This window comes from Canis lupus, chromosome 5, assembly GCF_003254725.2.
Source record: "Canis lupus dingo isolate Sandy chromosome 5, ASM325472v2, whole genome shotgun sequence".
In the NCBI taxonomy this organism is placed as follows: Eukaryota; Metazoa; Chordata; class Mammalia; order Carnivora; family Canidae; genus Canis; species Canis lupus.
Genome location: NC_064247.1, coordinates 21958593 through 21977097, shown reverse-complemented (window position 1 = coordinate 21977097; position 18505 = coordinate 21958593). Strand labels below are relative to the sequence as shown.

Genomic DNA, 18505 nt, shown 5'->3' with positions numbered 1-18505 from the left:
TGTCAGACAGAGCATTTAAACATGTTTTATTTCAGAGCTTCAACAAGTCTGTAAAAAAGATTCAGTTATCCCCAATTTGCAGTTGAGAAAGCTGAGATATAGAGAGGTTAAAGGCCTTGCCAGGTGAGGTGGATAATAATTTCTGCAACTGTGATTTGAGCCCAGGTACATGTCTAACTCCCAATCCTGTGCTATCCTACTGCTCCTGGTCAATGAACAAGTGGAAAAGGAGTCCTACTGGAACCCCAGGCCAATGCGGGGGCCCCTGCTGCCCTTTTCAGAGCTCTCATGACAACTGCCTTTTTGCCTATTTCTCACATGCGTTTTTGGCTTTGGGAACCCACCTACCAAGAATGGCATTGTCCCCTCACCCGCCATCCACACCGTACCCTCTCCCACATCATATTTTGACCCCCAAATCCTCTTCTTACTTAAACTACATCCTAATCCTGCCTCACATCTTGGGTACTGTGCTTTTACTGAGGCTTTTCTCAGTGTCCCACGGTGTAGACTATTCCATAGTGGAGACTCAGATTCTTGTTCCTCTACTCTCCCTAACTATCCTGAAATAATATTCAGGCTATACCCATTCGATTCCAAAGATATGATTACTGTGTATTTAATTCATCTCATGTGTTGCATAGAAGAAAGGTCATGACACTGAAGGTTAAAAAATATCAAAGCAGGGCAGCCCGGGTGGCTCAGAGGTTTAGCGCTGCCTTCCACCCAGGGTGTGATCCTGGAGACCTGGGATCGAGTCCCATGTCGGGCTCCCTGCATGGAGCCTGCTTCTCCCTCTGTCTGTATCTCTGCCTCTGTGTGTGTGTGTGTGTGTGTGTGTGTGTGTGTGTGTCTCATGAATAAATAAATAAAATATTTTTAAAAATCTGAATGCAAACCCCAGTTCTGCCCCTTCCCAGTAGCTTACCGTGGGAAGATTCCAGAACCCCCATGAGGGTACTAATTAGAATACTTGAGAGCAAGCAACAGAAATCCACTCTTGTGTACATAAACAAAAGAGAATTAACTGAAAGGACACAAATAGTTTGCATGATCAAATAGTCAAACAACCTGCCTTAGGAGGGATGGGAAGCAAGACCCCTCTGGGTATATCAGTAGCAGTGACTTACAGACTATCTCTCCAAGCTTGGCCAGTAGCGCCCTATTTCTGTTTTGTGGTGGCCACCTGGATTCCAATTTCCATGGGGTTCCTTGCTTCGGGTCATATGCCCATGTTCCTTGATGTTTGTAGGACTGACATCACACCAAAATCAAGTGTCCTGAGAAAGGAACTTTTTCCCCAAGGAAAAGCAGAACATTACTACCAGTATAAAAAGGAAGGGAAGCATGAGCGACCTTTGTCCTCTACTCTGAGACTCAGATGCCACGTATAAAAGGTTACTGAGTTCCCAAAGAAAAACTTTTAAGAAAAAAGAAAACTTCCCAGGAAAAACACACACCTTTACAAGTAATGTGTAGAATATAGATTTCTCAAACAGTAAGTAGTTGGTCCACAGAGGTCCATCCAATAATTGAAGATACAGATTTTCAAAGCCTATGGGTATGAGAGGACCCCAGGAGCATCCCCAAATCCATCCCATGGTCCAGTCTGGCAGAAGGAACAGGGAAGGTTGCACTGCACAAATGAGTCACCTGTGAAGACTGGAAGTACAGCAGGCAGAGGAAAAAGAACAAGAGACAACGGGTTTGCAGCCCTTGATCAAAGTCAGCTCTAAGATAAATCACTACAGAGAACACTTGTTACACAAAGGGCTTATTGTACAGCTTTCTTATCTTATTCTTACCCTAAAGGAACAACACCAAAAGCTGAATGGCTGTATTCGTAGGCAGGGAAGGCAGCATACTGAGAAGGCTTTGTGAGACAAGGCACCTGAATTCAAGCTGCCAACCAGCCCACCCCCGGCACTGGTCTTTGGTAAATAGTTCTCCCAGGTGGACTGGCCCTCATTCAGTGGTGAGTGATCATCAGAAACAAACCAGCATGAGATGGATACTTAGATAACCAGAGGAGGAAGAAAAAAGAGAAGGAGCAGGAGGAGAGAAGCAGCAGCTGATCAAATAGAAATACAGATGAAGAACAAATTTCCAAATATAATTATCACATTAAATGGGAGAATTTCAGAAAAGTACTTTTCCATTGGCATCAACTAAATAAATATAAGCTCTTGAAAGAAGAGTTGAAGAAAGAGGTGAAAGAGAGTAAGACATTAAAGGAGTGTATATTCCTGATGATAGTAGGAACAGTTCAGAAGAGAAGTTGAAGGAAACAAAACCATCAGAGAAATTAAATCCACGTTCAAAATAGCAAAAGCCTAGAATAGACACCAACTGAAAAACACAGACGCGGAGGACAGACTTGAAACAAAAACATGCAAGTCCTAAGTATTAACAAATCATGAGTTGAAAGCAATTAGAAAGTAAATTACTGGTATGTCAGTAGAAGATGGACTAAATAAAGACGCTGGATTCTAGAACTGGTGTTAGAGGAGAATGAGAGCAGAACAATTAGAAGAAAAAATATTCAAAATACCTAAGAAGAAATTTTCCTGAAGTAAAAGAAATCTAGAATCCATACAGATTAAAATGGCCTATTGCAGCTGAAAAAAAAATTATACAGAGCAATCTACTCTAAGATATATCCCAATGCAGTTATCAGATTTCAAGAATAAAGAAAAAATGTAATAAACTCTAGCATCCCTTACCTCCCCCCAAGAAAATTAGCCTATGTAGGAAAAGCAGTGGGTCCTCACTATCCAGTGTTAGAAAGTGGTGAGTGACCCAATTTTCTTTCAAGTGGAAAAACAACAGATTTTTTTCAAATATGCCAGAGATTATGGCATAAGCATTTATGCATCCTTCTTTGTAAACTAGATATAATTATGTGGTGACTCCAAAAATGATATAGAAGAGTCAAAGTATTAAATGGCCAAAAAATATAGAAGTAGAGATCTCAATCATAATTTCTATTAAAGAGACAAAATACCAGGGCATCTGGGTGGCCTATTCGATTTAGCTTCTGACTCTTGATTTCAGCTCAGTTCATCATCTCAGAACTGTGAGATGGAGCCCCGTGTCAGGCTCTGCACTGGGCATGGAGCCTGCTTAAGACTCTCTCTCTCTCCCTCTGCCTCTCCCCTTGCTTGTTCTCTCTCTCTCTCTCCCTCTCTCAAAAGCTCTCCTTTCCGCCGCCATCCTGGTTGCGTGTGGTTGACTGTGATCGCCATGTCTTCTCACAAGACTTTCAGAATCAAGCGATTCCTGGCCAGGAAACAAAAGCAGAATCGTCCTATTCCCCAGTGGATTCGGATGAAAACTGGTAATAAAATCAGGTACAATTCCAAGAGGAGACACTGGAGAAGAACCAAACTGGGTCTGTGAGGAAGCATCGCACATGATGAAATAGCAAACATAATTGGCACACATATTTAAGCCACATGGAGATCACATATTCCTATCTTATCAATATGGAAACATCCTTCCTACCTGGCCAATAGACATGTCTTATCAAGAGAATGATTTTCTCTGTTACTATGCCTCTATACCAGTAGGTTGGTTCAGTAATAAATGTGAGACCTTTCAGCTGAAAAAAAAAAAAAAAAAAAAGAAGGACAAAATACCTAGAAATAAACAGAAATGTGCTAGACACACAAAGGAAACCTGTAAGAAGAAATCTTTGTTGAAAAGGAAAAGAAGCTTGAAGTAAATGTCATATTTTCTATAGGAATGTTTAATATTTTAAGGAAATAATAATGCTTCCTAAAATAACACATAACTACAATTTAATCCCAATCAAAATACTAACAGGAGGGCTTCTTATGAAACCTATAAACTGATATTTTCATAAAGAAAAAACTTAGCATGAGGAAATAGCCAGAAAACTCAATAAAAAGCATAGTAAATTTGGGAGGATGGCCCTAAAGCTGTAACCTGGAAAATCTGACGCTGCCACAAGTGTAGATAAATAGATCAATGAGGTGGAATAGTCTAGAAATAGACACAAAAGCATTTGTGAAGGAAACACACTAATGGTGTTGAGATGATTCATTGGCTATTTGGAAAACATCAAGCTGAATTCCTACCTCACTTCTTTCACCGAAAGTAAGTTTCCTATTGGTCAAGGATTTAAGTTTAGAAAACAAAACTGAGAAATAACTGGGAAAAAATATAGAGAATATTTAAAATATAATCCTGAGTAATAATATTCTAAGTGTGACATAAAAAAAAAGCCAGAATCTGTAAATGTCACCTGATACAAATTTTAAACTTTATATGACAAAATCTACCACCAACAAACTCAGAAGACAAATGCCAAATTAGGGGGAATATTTATAATATGTATTGCTGACAAAGGGTGAGTTTTCTTAATATCCAGAGTTTGACTTAAGGATAGAAATAGGCAGTGTATACCTATAAAAAGTAGAACAACACCCCCCTTGGAGTGCCTGGCTGACTCAGCTGGGAGAACATGCAGCTCTTAATCTTGGGGTCAAGTGTTCAAACCCCACAGTGGGGTAGAGATTACTTAAATAAAACTTTAAAAAGCATCCCCCTTGAAACACAAAAGTTTGACTATGTTGCTCAAAGTTGAAGAAATGAATTTTTAATTACAATGAGATACCATTTTCAGTTATGGATTGGAAAATATTTAAGCCTCAGGTAGTATGTACCATTATCACAATTATAAATGCACTGCACACCCCAGGGTGCTAGGTGAGAATGTGAGAGAGCAGTTTGGCAATATCAATGGTAGAAAATTATAGGCACAAGCATACTCTTTACAGCACTCTTTTTATTAAAGCAAAACTTTGCAAACAACCTAGATGTTCATTAAAAGGACATTGGTTAAAGTTTGATAAACACAAACAGTAGAGTTTCACATGACTATTAAAAGAATAAGGAAATTTCACCAAAGAAGACATAGACATGGCCAACAAACACATGAGAAAATGCTCCGCATCACTTGCTATTAGGGAAATACAAATCAAAACCACAATGAGATACCACCTGGTGAAAATTAACAATTCAGGAAACAACAAATGTTGGAGAGGATGTGGAGAAAGGGGAACCCTCTTGCACTGTTGGTGGGAATATGAACTGGTGCAGCCACCCTAGAAAACTGTGTGAAAGTGCCTCAAAGAGTTAAAAATAGATCTGCCCTACGACCCAGCAATTGCACTGCTGGGGATTTACCCCAAAGATACAGATGCAGTGAAGCGGCAGGACACCTGTTGTTTCTAGCAGCAATGTCCACAATAGCCAAACTGTGGAAGGAACCTCGGTGTCCATCAAAAGACGAATGGATAAAGGAGATGTGGTCTACGTATACAATGGAATATTCCTCAGCCATTAGAAACAACAAACACCCACCATTTGCTTCAATGTGGATGGAACTGGAGGGTATTATGGTGAGTGAAGTAAGTCAGTCAGAGAAGGACAAACATTATATGGTCTCATTCATTTGGGGAGTATAAATAATAGTGAAAGGGAATAGAGGGGAAGGGAGAAGAAATGGGTAGGAAATATCAGAAAGGGAGACAGAACATGGAAGACTCCTAACTCTGGGAAACGAACTAGGGGTGGTGGAAGGGGAGGAGGGCGGGGGGTGGGGGTGACTGGGTGGCAGACACTGAGGGGGGGCACTTGACGGGATGAGCACTGGGTGTTATTCTGTATGTTGGCAAATTGAACACCAATAAAAAATAAATTTATTATTAAAAAATAAAAAATAAAATTTAAAAAAAGAAAAAAAAGATGAATGGATAAAGGAGACGTGGTCTATGTATACAATGGAATATTCCTCAACCATTAGAAATTTGCTTCAACGTGGATGGAACTGGAGGATATTATGGTGAGTGAAGTAAGTCAATTGGAGAAGGACAAACATGATATGGTCTCATTCATTTGGGGAATATAAAAAATAGTGAAAGGGAATAAAGGGGAAAGGAGAGAAAATGAGTGGGAAATATCAGAGAAGGTGACAGAATATGAGAAACTCCTAAGTGGGAAACAAACAAGGGGTGGCAGAAAGGGAGGTGGGCAGGGGGTGGGGTGACTGGGTGACTGGCACTGAGGGGGTCACTTGACGGGATAAGAACTGGCTGTTATGCTATATGTTGGCAAATCAAACTCCAATAAAAAATACAAAAAAAAAAAAAAAGAATAAGGTGCTGATGATGAGCAAGTATCTCCCACCTAGATTGATTGTTACATATAAGAAAAGGGGGTGCAAAGTGGTATGTACAACATGAGCTCATTTGTGTACAATGTAAATAGATGTATCAGATACCCACTTTTATACTTAAGTGTTTGCACAGGAGTTTCTGGAAGATTACACAAGGAACTGTTACTAGTGTGGATCTGTGGTGGGTGAGCTGCAGACATGGGACAATGGACAGGGCTTGCTTCTCAGTGGATAGCCCTTTGCACTTAAAAAAAGTACCAAGTATGTGTGTCAATTTTATAATTTTAGTAACTACTAAATAAAGGAATAAAGTGGGAGGAAATTTATTTTTACGTGGAAAACAATGTTTTTATGTATGTTCCTACTAGATCATGCTAGCATCTTTTTTGCTTCCCCGAGGTACATTGACACCATTAATGTTCATCCCCACAGATTCATTTGACAGCAATAGGGATTTTTCAGGACACTGAGTGGGGAAGGTCAGAGGAGACCACACAGACAAAGGGAAGGTGTGAGAAAGACTTTTACACTTAATCGAGTTATAAAAATTATCACCTTGATTTTTTTTCTTTCTGAAAAAATGTGGGAAATAAGTTCAAATATAGCATCAGAATTAAATATTCGAGGTTGCCATTACAAGAGCAAGAGACCAGGCACAGTGTGGCTCAGTGGGTGAAGTATCTCCCTTCAGCTCAGGTCATGATCTCAGGGTCCTGGGATCAAACCCCCTGTACGGCTGTCTGCTCAGCAGAGAGTCTGCTTCTCCTTCTCCCTCTACCCCTCCCCCTGCTTGTGGTCTCTTTCTCTCTCTCTCTCTTTCTCTCTCTCTCTCTCTCCCCCCTCTCTTTTTCAAATAAATGAATAACATCTTTAAAAAAAAGAGCAAGAGACCATTCTGAATGTACCTCCATCCTGAACCAAACGGTGCTAAGCTCTGAGGCAGTGAAAAGAATAAAACATATTCCCATTCCATAAGCCATCTTCAGGCTGGTAGAAAAGGTAGGCAAGTGAACAAGTAATTCACACATGATTCAGTAAGTGTGATGGTGGGTGAGCTCTGCTTTGGCATGACACAGTGTGCCGGGTAGAGTAAGGGCTCCTCCGACTGCCATATGGGTCCGAGGGCGAGCTGTCCTCTCTCCCCTGCCACTGCTCCTCAGAAGCTGAAAGAAAGGTACAAGCAAGGCCATGATTTATTTTACTGACCCATGATCCTTCTCCTTAGAATTTCTTTCCAAGCACAGGATGTTTCATGAGGGGGGGGGAAAGTAATACCCCTTGCTTAGCAATTTTTCTTTTTCAGGAGAAGAACTTCTATTTCCTTCATAAGAAATTTTAGAATAAGATCCTACCAGTACCAGAGCTTTCAAATCCAAGCATGCTGCCCCCAGCATATGGGGATCAAGGCTACTTACCTAGCCAGAACACGTAGGGACCAATATGTATTTTTTCATCTGTCATTTATTGACTGGCCAAGAGATCCTTTTTTGCCCTAAATAACGAGAGTTTTCTTTTTATAGAACTCTTGTGAATGACATGCCATTTGATCCACACAAAACTCATGAGCTGGCTGTTCCCTGTGTTCTCCCTCATATAGATAACCTCAGAAAACTCTGTAAGGTAGTAGCGTTAGTTATTTTCTTTCATAGATAAAGATATTGGCTACATGTTAGTTTAAGGACAAGATTGGAACCAAATTGCCTGGATTTAGTTCCCAGCTTTGCCATTTAGTGACCCTCCGCCCTTGGGCAAATTGTCTAACCTCAACGCGCCTGAGTGCCTGCATCTACAAAAATGAGAGGAGGATATTTCATGAGGTTATTGTAAAGGTTAAATGATTTAAAAATGAAGCACTTGAGACAGTCCTTGGTACATAGGAATCATTAAATTTCGAGGTCTGACTCCAAATCAAGAGATCTGTGTTGTTGACTTGAAGCTCTTTTCACTGTCTTGTGGTTTCCTAGAGTTTGTGGAATACTATTAGGTTTCATGTGGAGAAAATCATCAAGGGAAGGGGTCTTATTGTCAGACTTCTAAAGTCTTGGGAAAGTAGCGCACTAAGGATGATCAGCTCTCTTCTCTAGAAAAGACTAGATATCTCCTTACAGGGTTTCCCACCCAAATAGTGGTGCTAGAGCCTTTCCTTCCTCTCCATCTTTGCCCCTCTGGCTGCTAAGACTGTTTTGAAGGTGGAGGACTTATAAATGTCCTCAGCCTTTGAAAGGTGGAGGGCATTCACCAGGTCAGTTCCACCAGGGCATGGCCATGTCCCGAGGCCTCAGGTGGCCTTTGGCTATTGGTGATCCCTATGCTAAAATCAGACAGCCACCGATGGAAGGCTTGCAGTTCTCAGAGACAAGAAAAAAGCCAACAGAGCTCCTCCACACGGTGAAGTGTGATGCTCCCTATAACTGCAGTGAGTGATCAGCAATTCAGGCTCAGCTGCCCAGCTGCTGTATTGCTTCCTGGCAGGTGCCATTGATGGTACTGACCCTCTCCTCTGGCCCCTGTGGAGGAGAGGGACAAAGGCTGGCTGGATTTCCTGCTCTTCCTCTAGTCTGTCATCCATTCAAGTGACCTGAAGGATTGTAGACTTTACTAAGGGATGGGATGGGGGAAAATTTTTGAATGATACATGAAAGCAGAGCAAGACTTGTTAGATTGGAAGGGGGAGGGTGGGAGGGAGGGAGGCTTGAGATAATCAAAAGTCTAAAGAAAATGCAATCAACATGTGTGCAATTCTTACAGTTGGCAAAGCACTTCCTTTGCGTTATTTCCTCCGAGTCTCTGAGTGCTGCCATGTAACATGCTTATGGCGCCCCCTTTATAAAGGAGACAATGAAGGCCTTGTTGGTAGCTAGTAATTGCCAGGGCTGGGATTCAAACCAGGTTCTGCTACCCCCGTTGCTTTTTGCCCCACGCTGTGCTGCCAGGCATGAGAGCTGAAGGTCCCCGGAGGAGAGCAAGAGAGGCAGGAGAGGACAAGAAACCAAGAAACCAAGTGCCAAGGCCGCTTCTCTACAGCGTTGCCTTAGGACAGGCTCTGAGTCGAGCTGCCACCCTAAGTGTCTGATTAGACAAAACCTGTCAGGAGCGAAAATCCATCCTGCTGAGGAGTTTGAAAAATAATTTCAAGCTGAAAATTGCATTTTATCTTTTCATCCTCTTAAGTTCAGAATTCAACTCCCCACAGTTGCCTTGATTTAAAAAAAAAAAAAAAAAAAAAAAAGATAAAGAAAGGTTCCAGCACCACAATTCAGCATGCAGTGAGTCAGAAGTCCCTGTGTCTCCATGCTGAAAATGGCCAGGACCCTGAGATCATGACCTGAGCTGAAGGGAGATGCTTCACCCACTGAGCCACACAGTGCCTGGTCTCTTGCTCTTGTAATGGCAACCTCAAATATTTAATCCTGATGCTATATTTGAATTTGTTTCCCCCATTATTTCAGAAAGAAAAAAAATCCTGCTTTCTTATATGGTCTCTGGTTGACCTTCCACCTTTGGTTCCTAGGACTTTCTAAAGTCTTGGGAAAAAACTACCTACTATTCAGGCCCTGTGGAGACCAATCCTTGCTATAACTGATTGAGGATATAAGTTTAAGCCACTATTGATTACACAGACTATTTTGTTTGATCCTCACAATAAAACCCAGGAAGTAGGTAAATCAGAGCTCAGGAAAGAGAAATAACTGGCTAAAGGTTATGCTGCTTATGAATGAAAAGAAAGAGGCAGAAACCCAGGTCTGAGTGACCAGAAAGTCAATGTTCTGTCTTACTTGACTGCCTTTCTGCAATCAGGTCTGTGTTTCTCCAGGTCGATGACATGCTTAGAAAAATTCACTGGCCATTATCTTTGCCTTTCTGGCTCTTAGATTTAGAAGAAACTATGTCCCAGGAAACTACTAATAAACAGTCTCTGGTCTTGGAGTGTCTTACCACAACCACTAGTATTATCCACTATCCGCACGTGAGCACAGATCTACTTCTTCTTCAATCATAGTACACAGTGGGATTGGGCTCCAACATCTGATGCAGTATCCTGTCTCATCAGCCAAGACAAGCCAATCAGTTATAGGTACTTTAATCAACCACCATAATTTGATCGGAAATGAGAGACCTTGATTAGGGCAAGTAGATCCAGTTGTACCACCAAGAGACATTCTGATCAGGAACACAGAAACTGATGAAGATCAGACGTGAGCAGGACTTAGATTGGCACCTAGATTCATTAGTGTTCTCCTTCTATGATCTCCAGAAGGTAAGGCCTGGGGAGCCAGGACGGGGTGGAACAAGGGCAGGGAGGGGTGCAGGGGGAGCCTCTGATTCAACAGCTGGCCATGTGCCAGCTCCAGCAGAGTAAACTGGTCAAGGAGACAGGCCAGACAATAATACCGTTTCTCTCCTGGGGCCTGCCAGAAACATGTCCTAGAATGCTGGCAGGCTGAGGGCCCAGAATATATAGCAGAAGCCTGTTGCCAAGGATGTGAAAACTAGAAGCAAAACAAAGAGGCAGCCTGGGGATGGGCTGCTGCAAAGTGGAGAGAACTCTCCTCTTAACCTCATCCAGGGGCAGTCCAAGGGGAGGAGGTTACTGAGGGCCTGAGCTATTTCCATTAAGGAACACTTCTCCTGCTGCCGTGATCAGGCCCATTAAGCTCTCGGTGATATTATAAAATACCTAGGTGACCAGCCAGGGTTAGGAGTGTAGGGATAGACAAAGGGGCTCATTCTCTATAATAATTAAGCTCCTCAGAGAGCTGGGCTTTGTAGCCTGGCCCCTTCCAGAAACTATTTCTCTGAGTTATGGTCCAATGTTAATCTCAAGGCTCTTATAGAGAGTAAAAAATTGCCCTAGAAAGTCTGCTTCCTGTACTGCTCATTATGTCATTCAGTATTCTTTCAAAGAAAAAAAATGCTCAAAAAACCAAAAAAAAAAAAAAAAAAAAGCTTCATTTAGCAAATTCCTTTCTGACAGGTATAGTCAAAAGGCCATAGATTTTTTGATTAAAGAGACCTGGACTGGAGTACTGGGTTTTGCATATACTAGTGACACTCTGACCAATGATGCAGCTTTGCTTCTTAAGTGGAGGTAGTAACACCTTCCTGGGGATGTTACAGGAATTACAGGTGCTATTTATTAGATGTTTTCCCTGTGCAAGATACTCAGCTAGAGTCTTATAAACATCTCCCTGAATTCTCACAGCAAACTGATGAATCAGAGATTATCATCACCCTTGTTCACAGGTAAGGGATTACCTGCCCTGAGATAGGAGGTAAATCCTACAATGTCCTACAGCGTGGTGGTGGTGGGGGGGTGACAAAGGTGATGTACATGAATGTTCTTGGCATGTATGGAGTGGGTGCCAAAAAGTTGTTTAGCTGCCTTGTCCTTTTCTCTCAAAGACCTGAAATATTCCCGTTTTAGTGATAGAAAGACTGAGTTCTAATCTTTTGAAATCTTTTTTCCCTTTGGCTCATGAGCAATTCAGTTTAATGTTCAAAAACAGGAACTGTTTCATGAATATTTCATCCTCCCAACTGGTTCATGGTTTTGAATTTCCTATTTTAAAAGCTCTGTTATAGACAGACATGTTTACTGTAAGCCATTCTACATTCTTCAGGAAACAGTTTACAAATCCAGATCCTTAGATGGGCATCAAGCTGTAGGATGACCACAGTCCTGCTCATTACATAGATTATTTTTTAAAATTCAAATATATTAGAATGCCTTAATCCAAATAAGGGTTGCCCTTTAAAAGGGAAACCACCGGAGATTAAGGCACAATTCAATGATAAATAATTCAAAACACTCCAATGACTCCTCTTTGGGAATGACCTTTTAATAACTGTGACATCATTTTTTCATCCGTAAAAATGATGGCAAATTCACGTTGAGGGTGAGAGGTTTCATTTTTGGAAACATAAGAGTCAGAGCTAAAAATGTTGAGTAAGATGAGTGATTAAACTAGGAAAGGTGGGCTTTGGCCCAAAGCCAGATGACTATTTAAAACACAAGACTGATTAGCTTTCTCATGGGGCTTGTGAATTGGCTGTAAAGACTGTGTCAAGTTCTAACCAGCAGATAATTCAGAGGAATTTGCTTAACGAGGCACTGAAAAGAAGGTAATCACTTGGGAAGGAGGGACTGCCTTTGTGACAGGAATGAGGACTTGGAGGGACAGTAAGGGAGACCAGAAGGGCTCATATGCCAGGCTTGGGAAGAGGGCACATTTGAATGAAGCTTCTTGGAAGCATGAAGAGGCTGATGCCAACAGTCACAGGGCTCAAGTTTCCTTGGTTAGTATGGGTCAGATTGCCATGCAAAGAAACATCGGGAACTCTTGTTTAAAGGGCCAGGCTTTGGCGAAATCCACGAAAGAAGAAGAAAATTCAACACAGGGGCAAAGAAAATGAGGAAGAATCTCAGGAGAGTCACTAGTCCCTAAGCTAAGAGTCACAGCATCTTCCTGCATCATGATTCTGAGACACTCGGTTTATCATGCCCACATTTAGTTGAGCAGGAATTTTCATTGTTCAAGTAACTTTTATGTTCTTATTCCAATGAATCCTCATAATACCCTTGTGAAGTGGGTGACATAGGTAATATTATGGAACCCACTTAGAAGAAGGCCAAGACTCAGATAAATTAGTTTGCTAATTGCTCACAGTTATCCAATTTAGGGCGCTTGGGTGGTTCGGTCGGTTAAGCATCTGCCTTCAGCTCACGTCATGATCTCAGGGTCCTGGGATGGAGCCCCGTGTTCGGCTCTCTGCTCATAGGGAGTCTGCTTCTTCCTCTCCCTCTGTGCCACCCCCTGCCCTGCTGGTGATCTCTCTGTCTCTCAAATAAATGAATAAAATCTTTTTTAAAAAAGTCACTTAGTAGTGACTAGTCTGTCACTAGAACCTTGATCTGCTGTCCTCAACTTCTGAATTTAACTATTTGCTTTGCTAGTCCCTTTATCAGCAAAGACATAGAAATTCTGGGCTATTTTCTACAAAGAAATGATCACAGTGATCTTAACAGTTTTAATTAACATCTCAGAATAATATAAAATCGCTTTGAAAATTAGAGAAGCCTCTACCTGACAACTCGTGTCTGAAAACCCTGTCACGTTTCACATCTGTTGAATTGACCAGTGATTGTAAGCTGCGCCTCCTTTTCATGGACACTCAGTTTCTGATGGCCAGCCAGTGATTCTTACTAAGATGTGCACGCAGGACAGAGGCTCCATGGGTCCTATTTGTCAGCCTGTCCTAGTGAATTCCTTGCAAGACACAGAGCAGCAGGTCACACCCAGCCCCTCCTGACTCCTCTTACAGCTCACCTCTCAGCAGCCCAGCCATATTTGAGCTCCCACAGCCTTGAAACACAAAACAAGTGCTTTGACTCCTAAATCGGAGTTTGAGCCAAATCCCTCAAAATGCGTGGAAAGGCTGAAATGTATACTCCTTAAGGATGGGATTTCTCCTGAACTGCTTTGTCCTCAGCATCGGCGTGGTATCTATAACATGGATGCTATTTAGAAAAGACCGTGAAGTGGATGAAGAAGAGGAAAGGGGACCAAGAAAAGGAAGGAGGGAAGGAAAGAGGGAGGCAAGGACAGAGAAGAGGAAGGAGGGAGAGGAGGGGCGAAGGACAGGGAGTCAGGAAGGAAGCCCACCTCCCTTACCCTGCTGGCCCCACCCAGCCTCAGTCTCTGTTCCTGGGCCTTCTGGCAAGGCAAAGAAGTGAGATCCCTCAGCAGTAATGTCAGCTCCAGCCTGCTGTCTTGTTTTCAGGCCTCAATGGTTTTAATGAAGAACAGTTATAAAAATATGTGGTTTGTGTTCATAAAAACTTCCAAGAAACAGGGAAAAAAGATGGGGAGTTGATTCTACCCAGAGGCATTTTCACCAGGAATTCTTGGCTTGGTCTCTCTGTGAGCCATGCCCACCTCAAGAGATTTCATCTGGACAAACTGGAGATATGAAGAAAAGAGATGCCTCCTAGGCCTCGTGGAGACTGATTGCAGATTGAACTCTATCTTCCGGGCCCATTTGTTCACTAAGGAGATGGTGGAGGTTATGATTCTCCCAGGGACACACATATCTTCTCTGTACCTTCTTCTGCCAGTCTGCCCCCACGACTACGCTGACAGTCATCTATAGCCAATTAGATTCCGGGGGGGGGGGGGGGGGGATTTTCCATGCTATGATTTATGTAGGTTTTTGCCTCATGTTCATTTTGCAAGTATTTCTTGATCGCCTGGTGGGTGTCAGGCATTATTTCCTATCCCTTCCTGCCCAGCAGGACCATGACACAAGTTTATGACTATGGTGATGCCTCCAATGGTCTCTTGCTCCTTTAGAACCTCATGGACTCCGTCTCGGGCACCTGTGGAAGGCAGCAGAACCCTCGAACCCACTGGGAGCAAGATCAGCCATGTGTCCTAATTTATTAACACACCAAGTTAGCACTCCTTTGCCTGGCTTTCAAGGCTGGCTTCCCTCCGTTGCACCAGACAAGCCTCTCCCTTGTGGCACAAGTATGCCAAGTGCCTCTTAGCCTTCTGTACCTCCTTTCATGTCAGGGTCACTGCAAGTCCCTGTGGTGTCTCTGTACAGATTAGAAACAAATGTCCCTTCCTGAAGAGACTTTCTTTCCGTCGAATGGAAGATTGTTCAGAACATACTAATTTTGTTAGAAGAAGACACTTCACTCTCTGTCTTCCAGGAAAGTGTCATAATAATATAGAAACTGTGCTCTCTACACTGTGGACCTGCCTCTTTAGATCCTGTCCTCTTCATGCATGCGTGACTGTGTGCAGTGGTACTATTACTGCCTTCCTGCCTGAGTGGTTCCATTTCTCGTCCCTTCTATCCAGTTTACCTGACTCACATCTCAAGCTCTCCACAGCTATTTCCATAACCACTTATTCATACATTCCATAATTGTTATTTGAGCACTTATTACATGCTGGGCTCTATTCTCTGCTCTGGGTATACAGCGGTAACACAAGATGGGCAACGGCGCTGCTCTCATAGAGACAGCCTATATGAAGGGAAAAACCAGTAAGTGTACAAATGGCAAGAAAACAAAAAAGTGATTGGCTAGCAAGCCACAGGGGGCTTCTTCAGAAAGGAAGGTTAAGAAAAGTCACTCCAAAGAGTTGATAATCGAGTGAAGAGAAGTCAGCCAAGCAACGCCTCAGGGAGGAGTATTACAGTTATAAGAAACAGTGAGGACAAAGGTTTATAAAGCAGGTCTGTGTTTGGCATGTCCAGGGGCCAGGAAGGACGACCACCATGGGCACAGAGGTAAGACTGGTAGGAAGTAAAGAAGTAGGGCAGGGCCTACAGCATATGAGGTGTTGTAGATGTGTTAAGGAGTTGGGGTTTATTCTGGGATTTTAAACAGCATATAAAACAAGTGAGTTATATAATTTGATTTCAGTGTTTTAGAAATCCCTCTGAATTGTAGGAACTAGAATGGATCGGGAACATTAGTTGGGTGTGGGGCACTTAGCCTAATGTCTAAGGCTTCCTTCCAACTCTGACATTCTGTGATTCTGCCTTTACTAACAGGCCCCACCATGCATATGGTTCTGTGTTCCTAGTTGCAAATGGCAGGCTCCATTTTAAGCAGAAGAGGAATTAATTTGAGATTTTAGGTAATCCACAGAATTGAGGAAGAGGTTGGAGAAACAGCCAAAAGACCGAGCTTCCAGGAGGACTGCCCCAAACCACCAGACAGGACTAGCTAGAAAAGGACACTGCAGAAGCTATTCTGCTGAGCTGTGGATGCTGAAAACTCAGCTCATCTTCAGGCCTCTAGCTGTGAGGTCACTCCTACATCAGGGCTGTCCCTGCTGCTTCCTTTCCACCATCAGGAGCCCAGTGGCTTGAAGCAAGGATTGGTCTCCACCGGGACCTGAATAGTAGGTAGTTTCTTCCCAAGACTTTAGAAGGTCCTAGGAACCAGAGGTGGAAGGTCAACCAGAGCCCATATAAGAAAGCAGGAGTCCAGATACCATGATCAGGGCTGGATGCAAGACCAAAGGAACTAGAGGTATGGAACAAGCCTGGGGTTATAACCCTAAGTAATTGGGCTAACAAGACGAGACAAATTGACACAAAGCTAGGAACCTGAGGGAAAAGGAACATTTAGTATTTATTTGCATCAGGACTAATGATCAATGCCTATCTTCCCTGTTAGATGACGAGCTCCATAAAGGCAGGGACTTTGCTATATTTATTTGCTCACCATAAAATAGCTACAGAATGCAATATGACACTTTTGGGGTTATGCAGAGTCAATATGAAAAACAGCCATATAAAGATAGTTTCTATAATTTTTTTAAATATTTTATCTATTTATTCATGAGAGAGAGAGAGACAGAGACACAGGCAGAGGGAGAAGCAGGCTCCATGCAGGGAGCCTGATGTGGGACTCGATCCTGGGTCTCCAGGATCACACCCTGGGCCAAAGCGGCACCAAACTGCTGAGCCCCAGGCTGCCCCAGTTTCTATGATTTCTTTAGCATACAATTTCTTTTGTATTTTTTCCTCACTATAAAAACTACCTGACAAATTCTCTTAAAATTTAGGGCCAGCTAAAGACATCTTATTCCTTGATCTGGGTGGTGGCTTCAGGAGTATATTTGTTTGCATAAATTTGTTGAGTTACATACTTATAACTTGGGCCTCCGAGCCAGCAGAGCTGACAATGCTAAAGATACATGGTGCATAAGGATGCTGTTGGAGCCTCTGGCACACTCTAGTAGGAGTAAACCCTACTAGAACCCTCCAGTTGTGGAGCAGAGTCATTTTTTTACTTCAGGCCACAGGGCCCTGGTGTATCTAGAATGACTCATCATGATCTGGGATTACCAGATCTACCATAAGGTTGAGTAAACACACTAGTAATCACACAATGGAAATGGTAAACTCAGGATTGGGCTTGAGCAGGTTTAAGGAGCATCTTGAGCATAGGCCTATATTCCCATACACCTACCTCTGTGTAACGTATATGTATGTCCTCACAGGGGGTCTCTGTGACCAACTGGTCAAGGAGGAAAACTACTGGGGCTGATTTGCACACAACTGAGCGTATGTTTGTAGCCAAAAGTGGCTACTGTTGCATTTTGGCTACACTCAGAGGTGACTTTAATGGACAAGTAGCAAAGGGAAATCCTATCGATGGGTAAAGATGCAGAGATGCAAGCAATACAGTTAGTTGGTCGCTCACTTTGTATGGAGGGAGAAGTGACCTGAGGTTGAGATATACATGGTAAATGACTTTGGTTGATTAGCATCTGGGAAGAGTAAGCTTGAAAGATAGGAGATAAGGAATTCTGGGGAAGAAGCCTGTGACTGGATCACTGGAAATGAGTACCAAGCATGTAGAATTTTGTTGCCTTAAAGTAATGCCCACCAGAGAGGAGACATTCAACAGTTCAACGATGGGCCAAGACAGCTTGTCCCATGATGTCAGCCGCCCTACTGCTTGCAATCTGGGTAATTATAGATGGAGGCTGAAAGCACAGACTCTTTCTTACCAAGGTTGATCTAGCTACTATCACAGCTGAGTGCCCAAACTGCCAGTAGCAGAGACTATTCTAAACTAAATCCTCAACACGGCATCATCCCATGATGAAACCGGTCGCTGGAGACAGGTAGACTATATCATAGCATTTTACCTTGCAGGGGGCAGTCATTCATCCTTGTGGAACTGATCATGCTACTCTGGGGATGGATTTATGCTGGCTGCCCTCAGTACCTCTGCCAGCACCACACCCAATGGCCTACGGCCTGATTTACCAGTATGGGATCTTGCACAAAATTACTTCAGAGCATGGGACAAAAATTTTTAGCCAAGAAGGTCTAACAGTGGGCACATGATCACATGATCTGGTTTCACCACAGACCTTCCTCACCTGGATTCAGCTCACCTAGAATGATGGAATGGACTGTTAAAGAGTTTGCTGACACACTGGCTGTAGGACAACTGCCCACAGTGTTTTAGCACTATCTTCCAAGATGCAGTATCTGTATTGAGTCACCAGTTGATACATGGTGCTGGGTACCCCATTGTGGAATGTAACACACATCATGGGATTAAGGGGTGAGTATAAGATTGGCCTCTCTCACCATCACTCCCAGGGATCCACTTAGGGAATTTTGGCTTTCTATTCCCACACATTGGATTCTGCCAAATTAGATGTCTTGCTTGTTGTCATGGAATGGGGGTGGGAAGGAACACATCCGCAAAAAGACTTTAAAGGGTCTCAAGTTAAGATTCCTATCTGCTCTCTGGTTTCC

At 42.8% G+C, this 18505-nt stretch overlaps 1 protein-coding gene across 1 annotated transcript; it reads left to right on the top strand.

Annotated features, from left to right (window-relative positions):
• The first annotated feature begins 3199 nt into the window (after positions 1-3199).
• Positions 3200-3600, top strand: LOC112671535 (60S ribosomal protein L39-like). The gene has a single exon (XM_035716706.2). The coding sequence runs from the start codon at positions 3244-3246 to the stop codon at positions 3397-3399; it is 156 nt and encodes a 51-aa protein (XP_035572599.2). The 5' UTR covers positions 3200-3243; the 3' UTR covers positions 3400-3600.
• The last annotated feature ends 14905 nt before the right edge of the window (positions 3601-18505 follow it).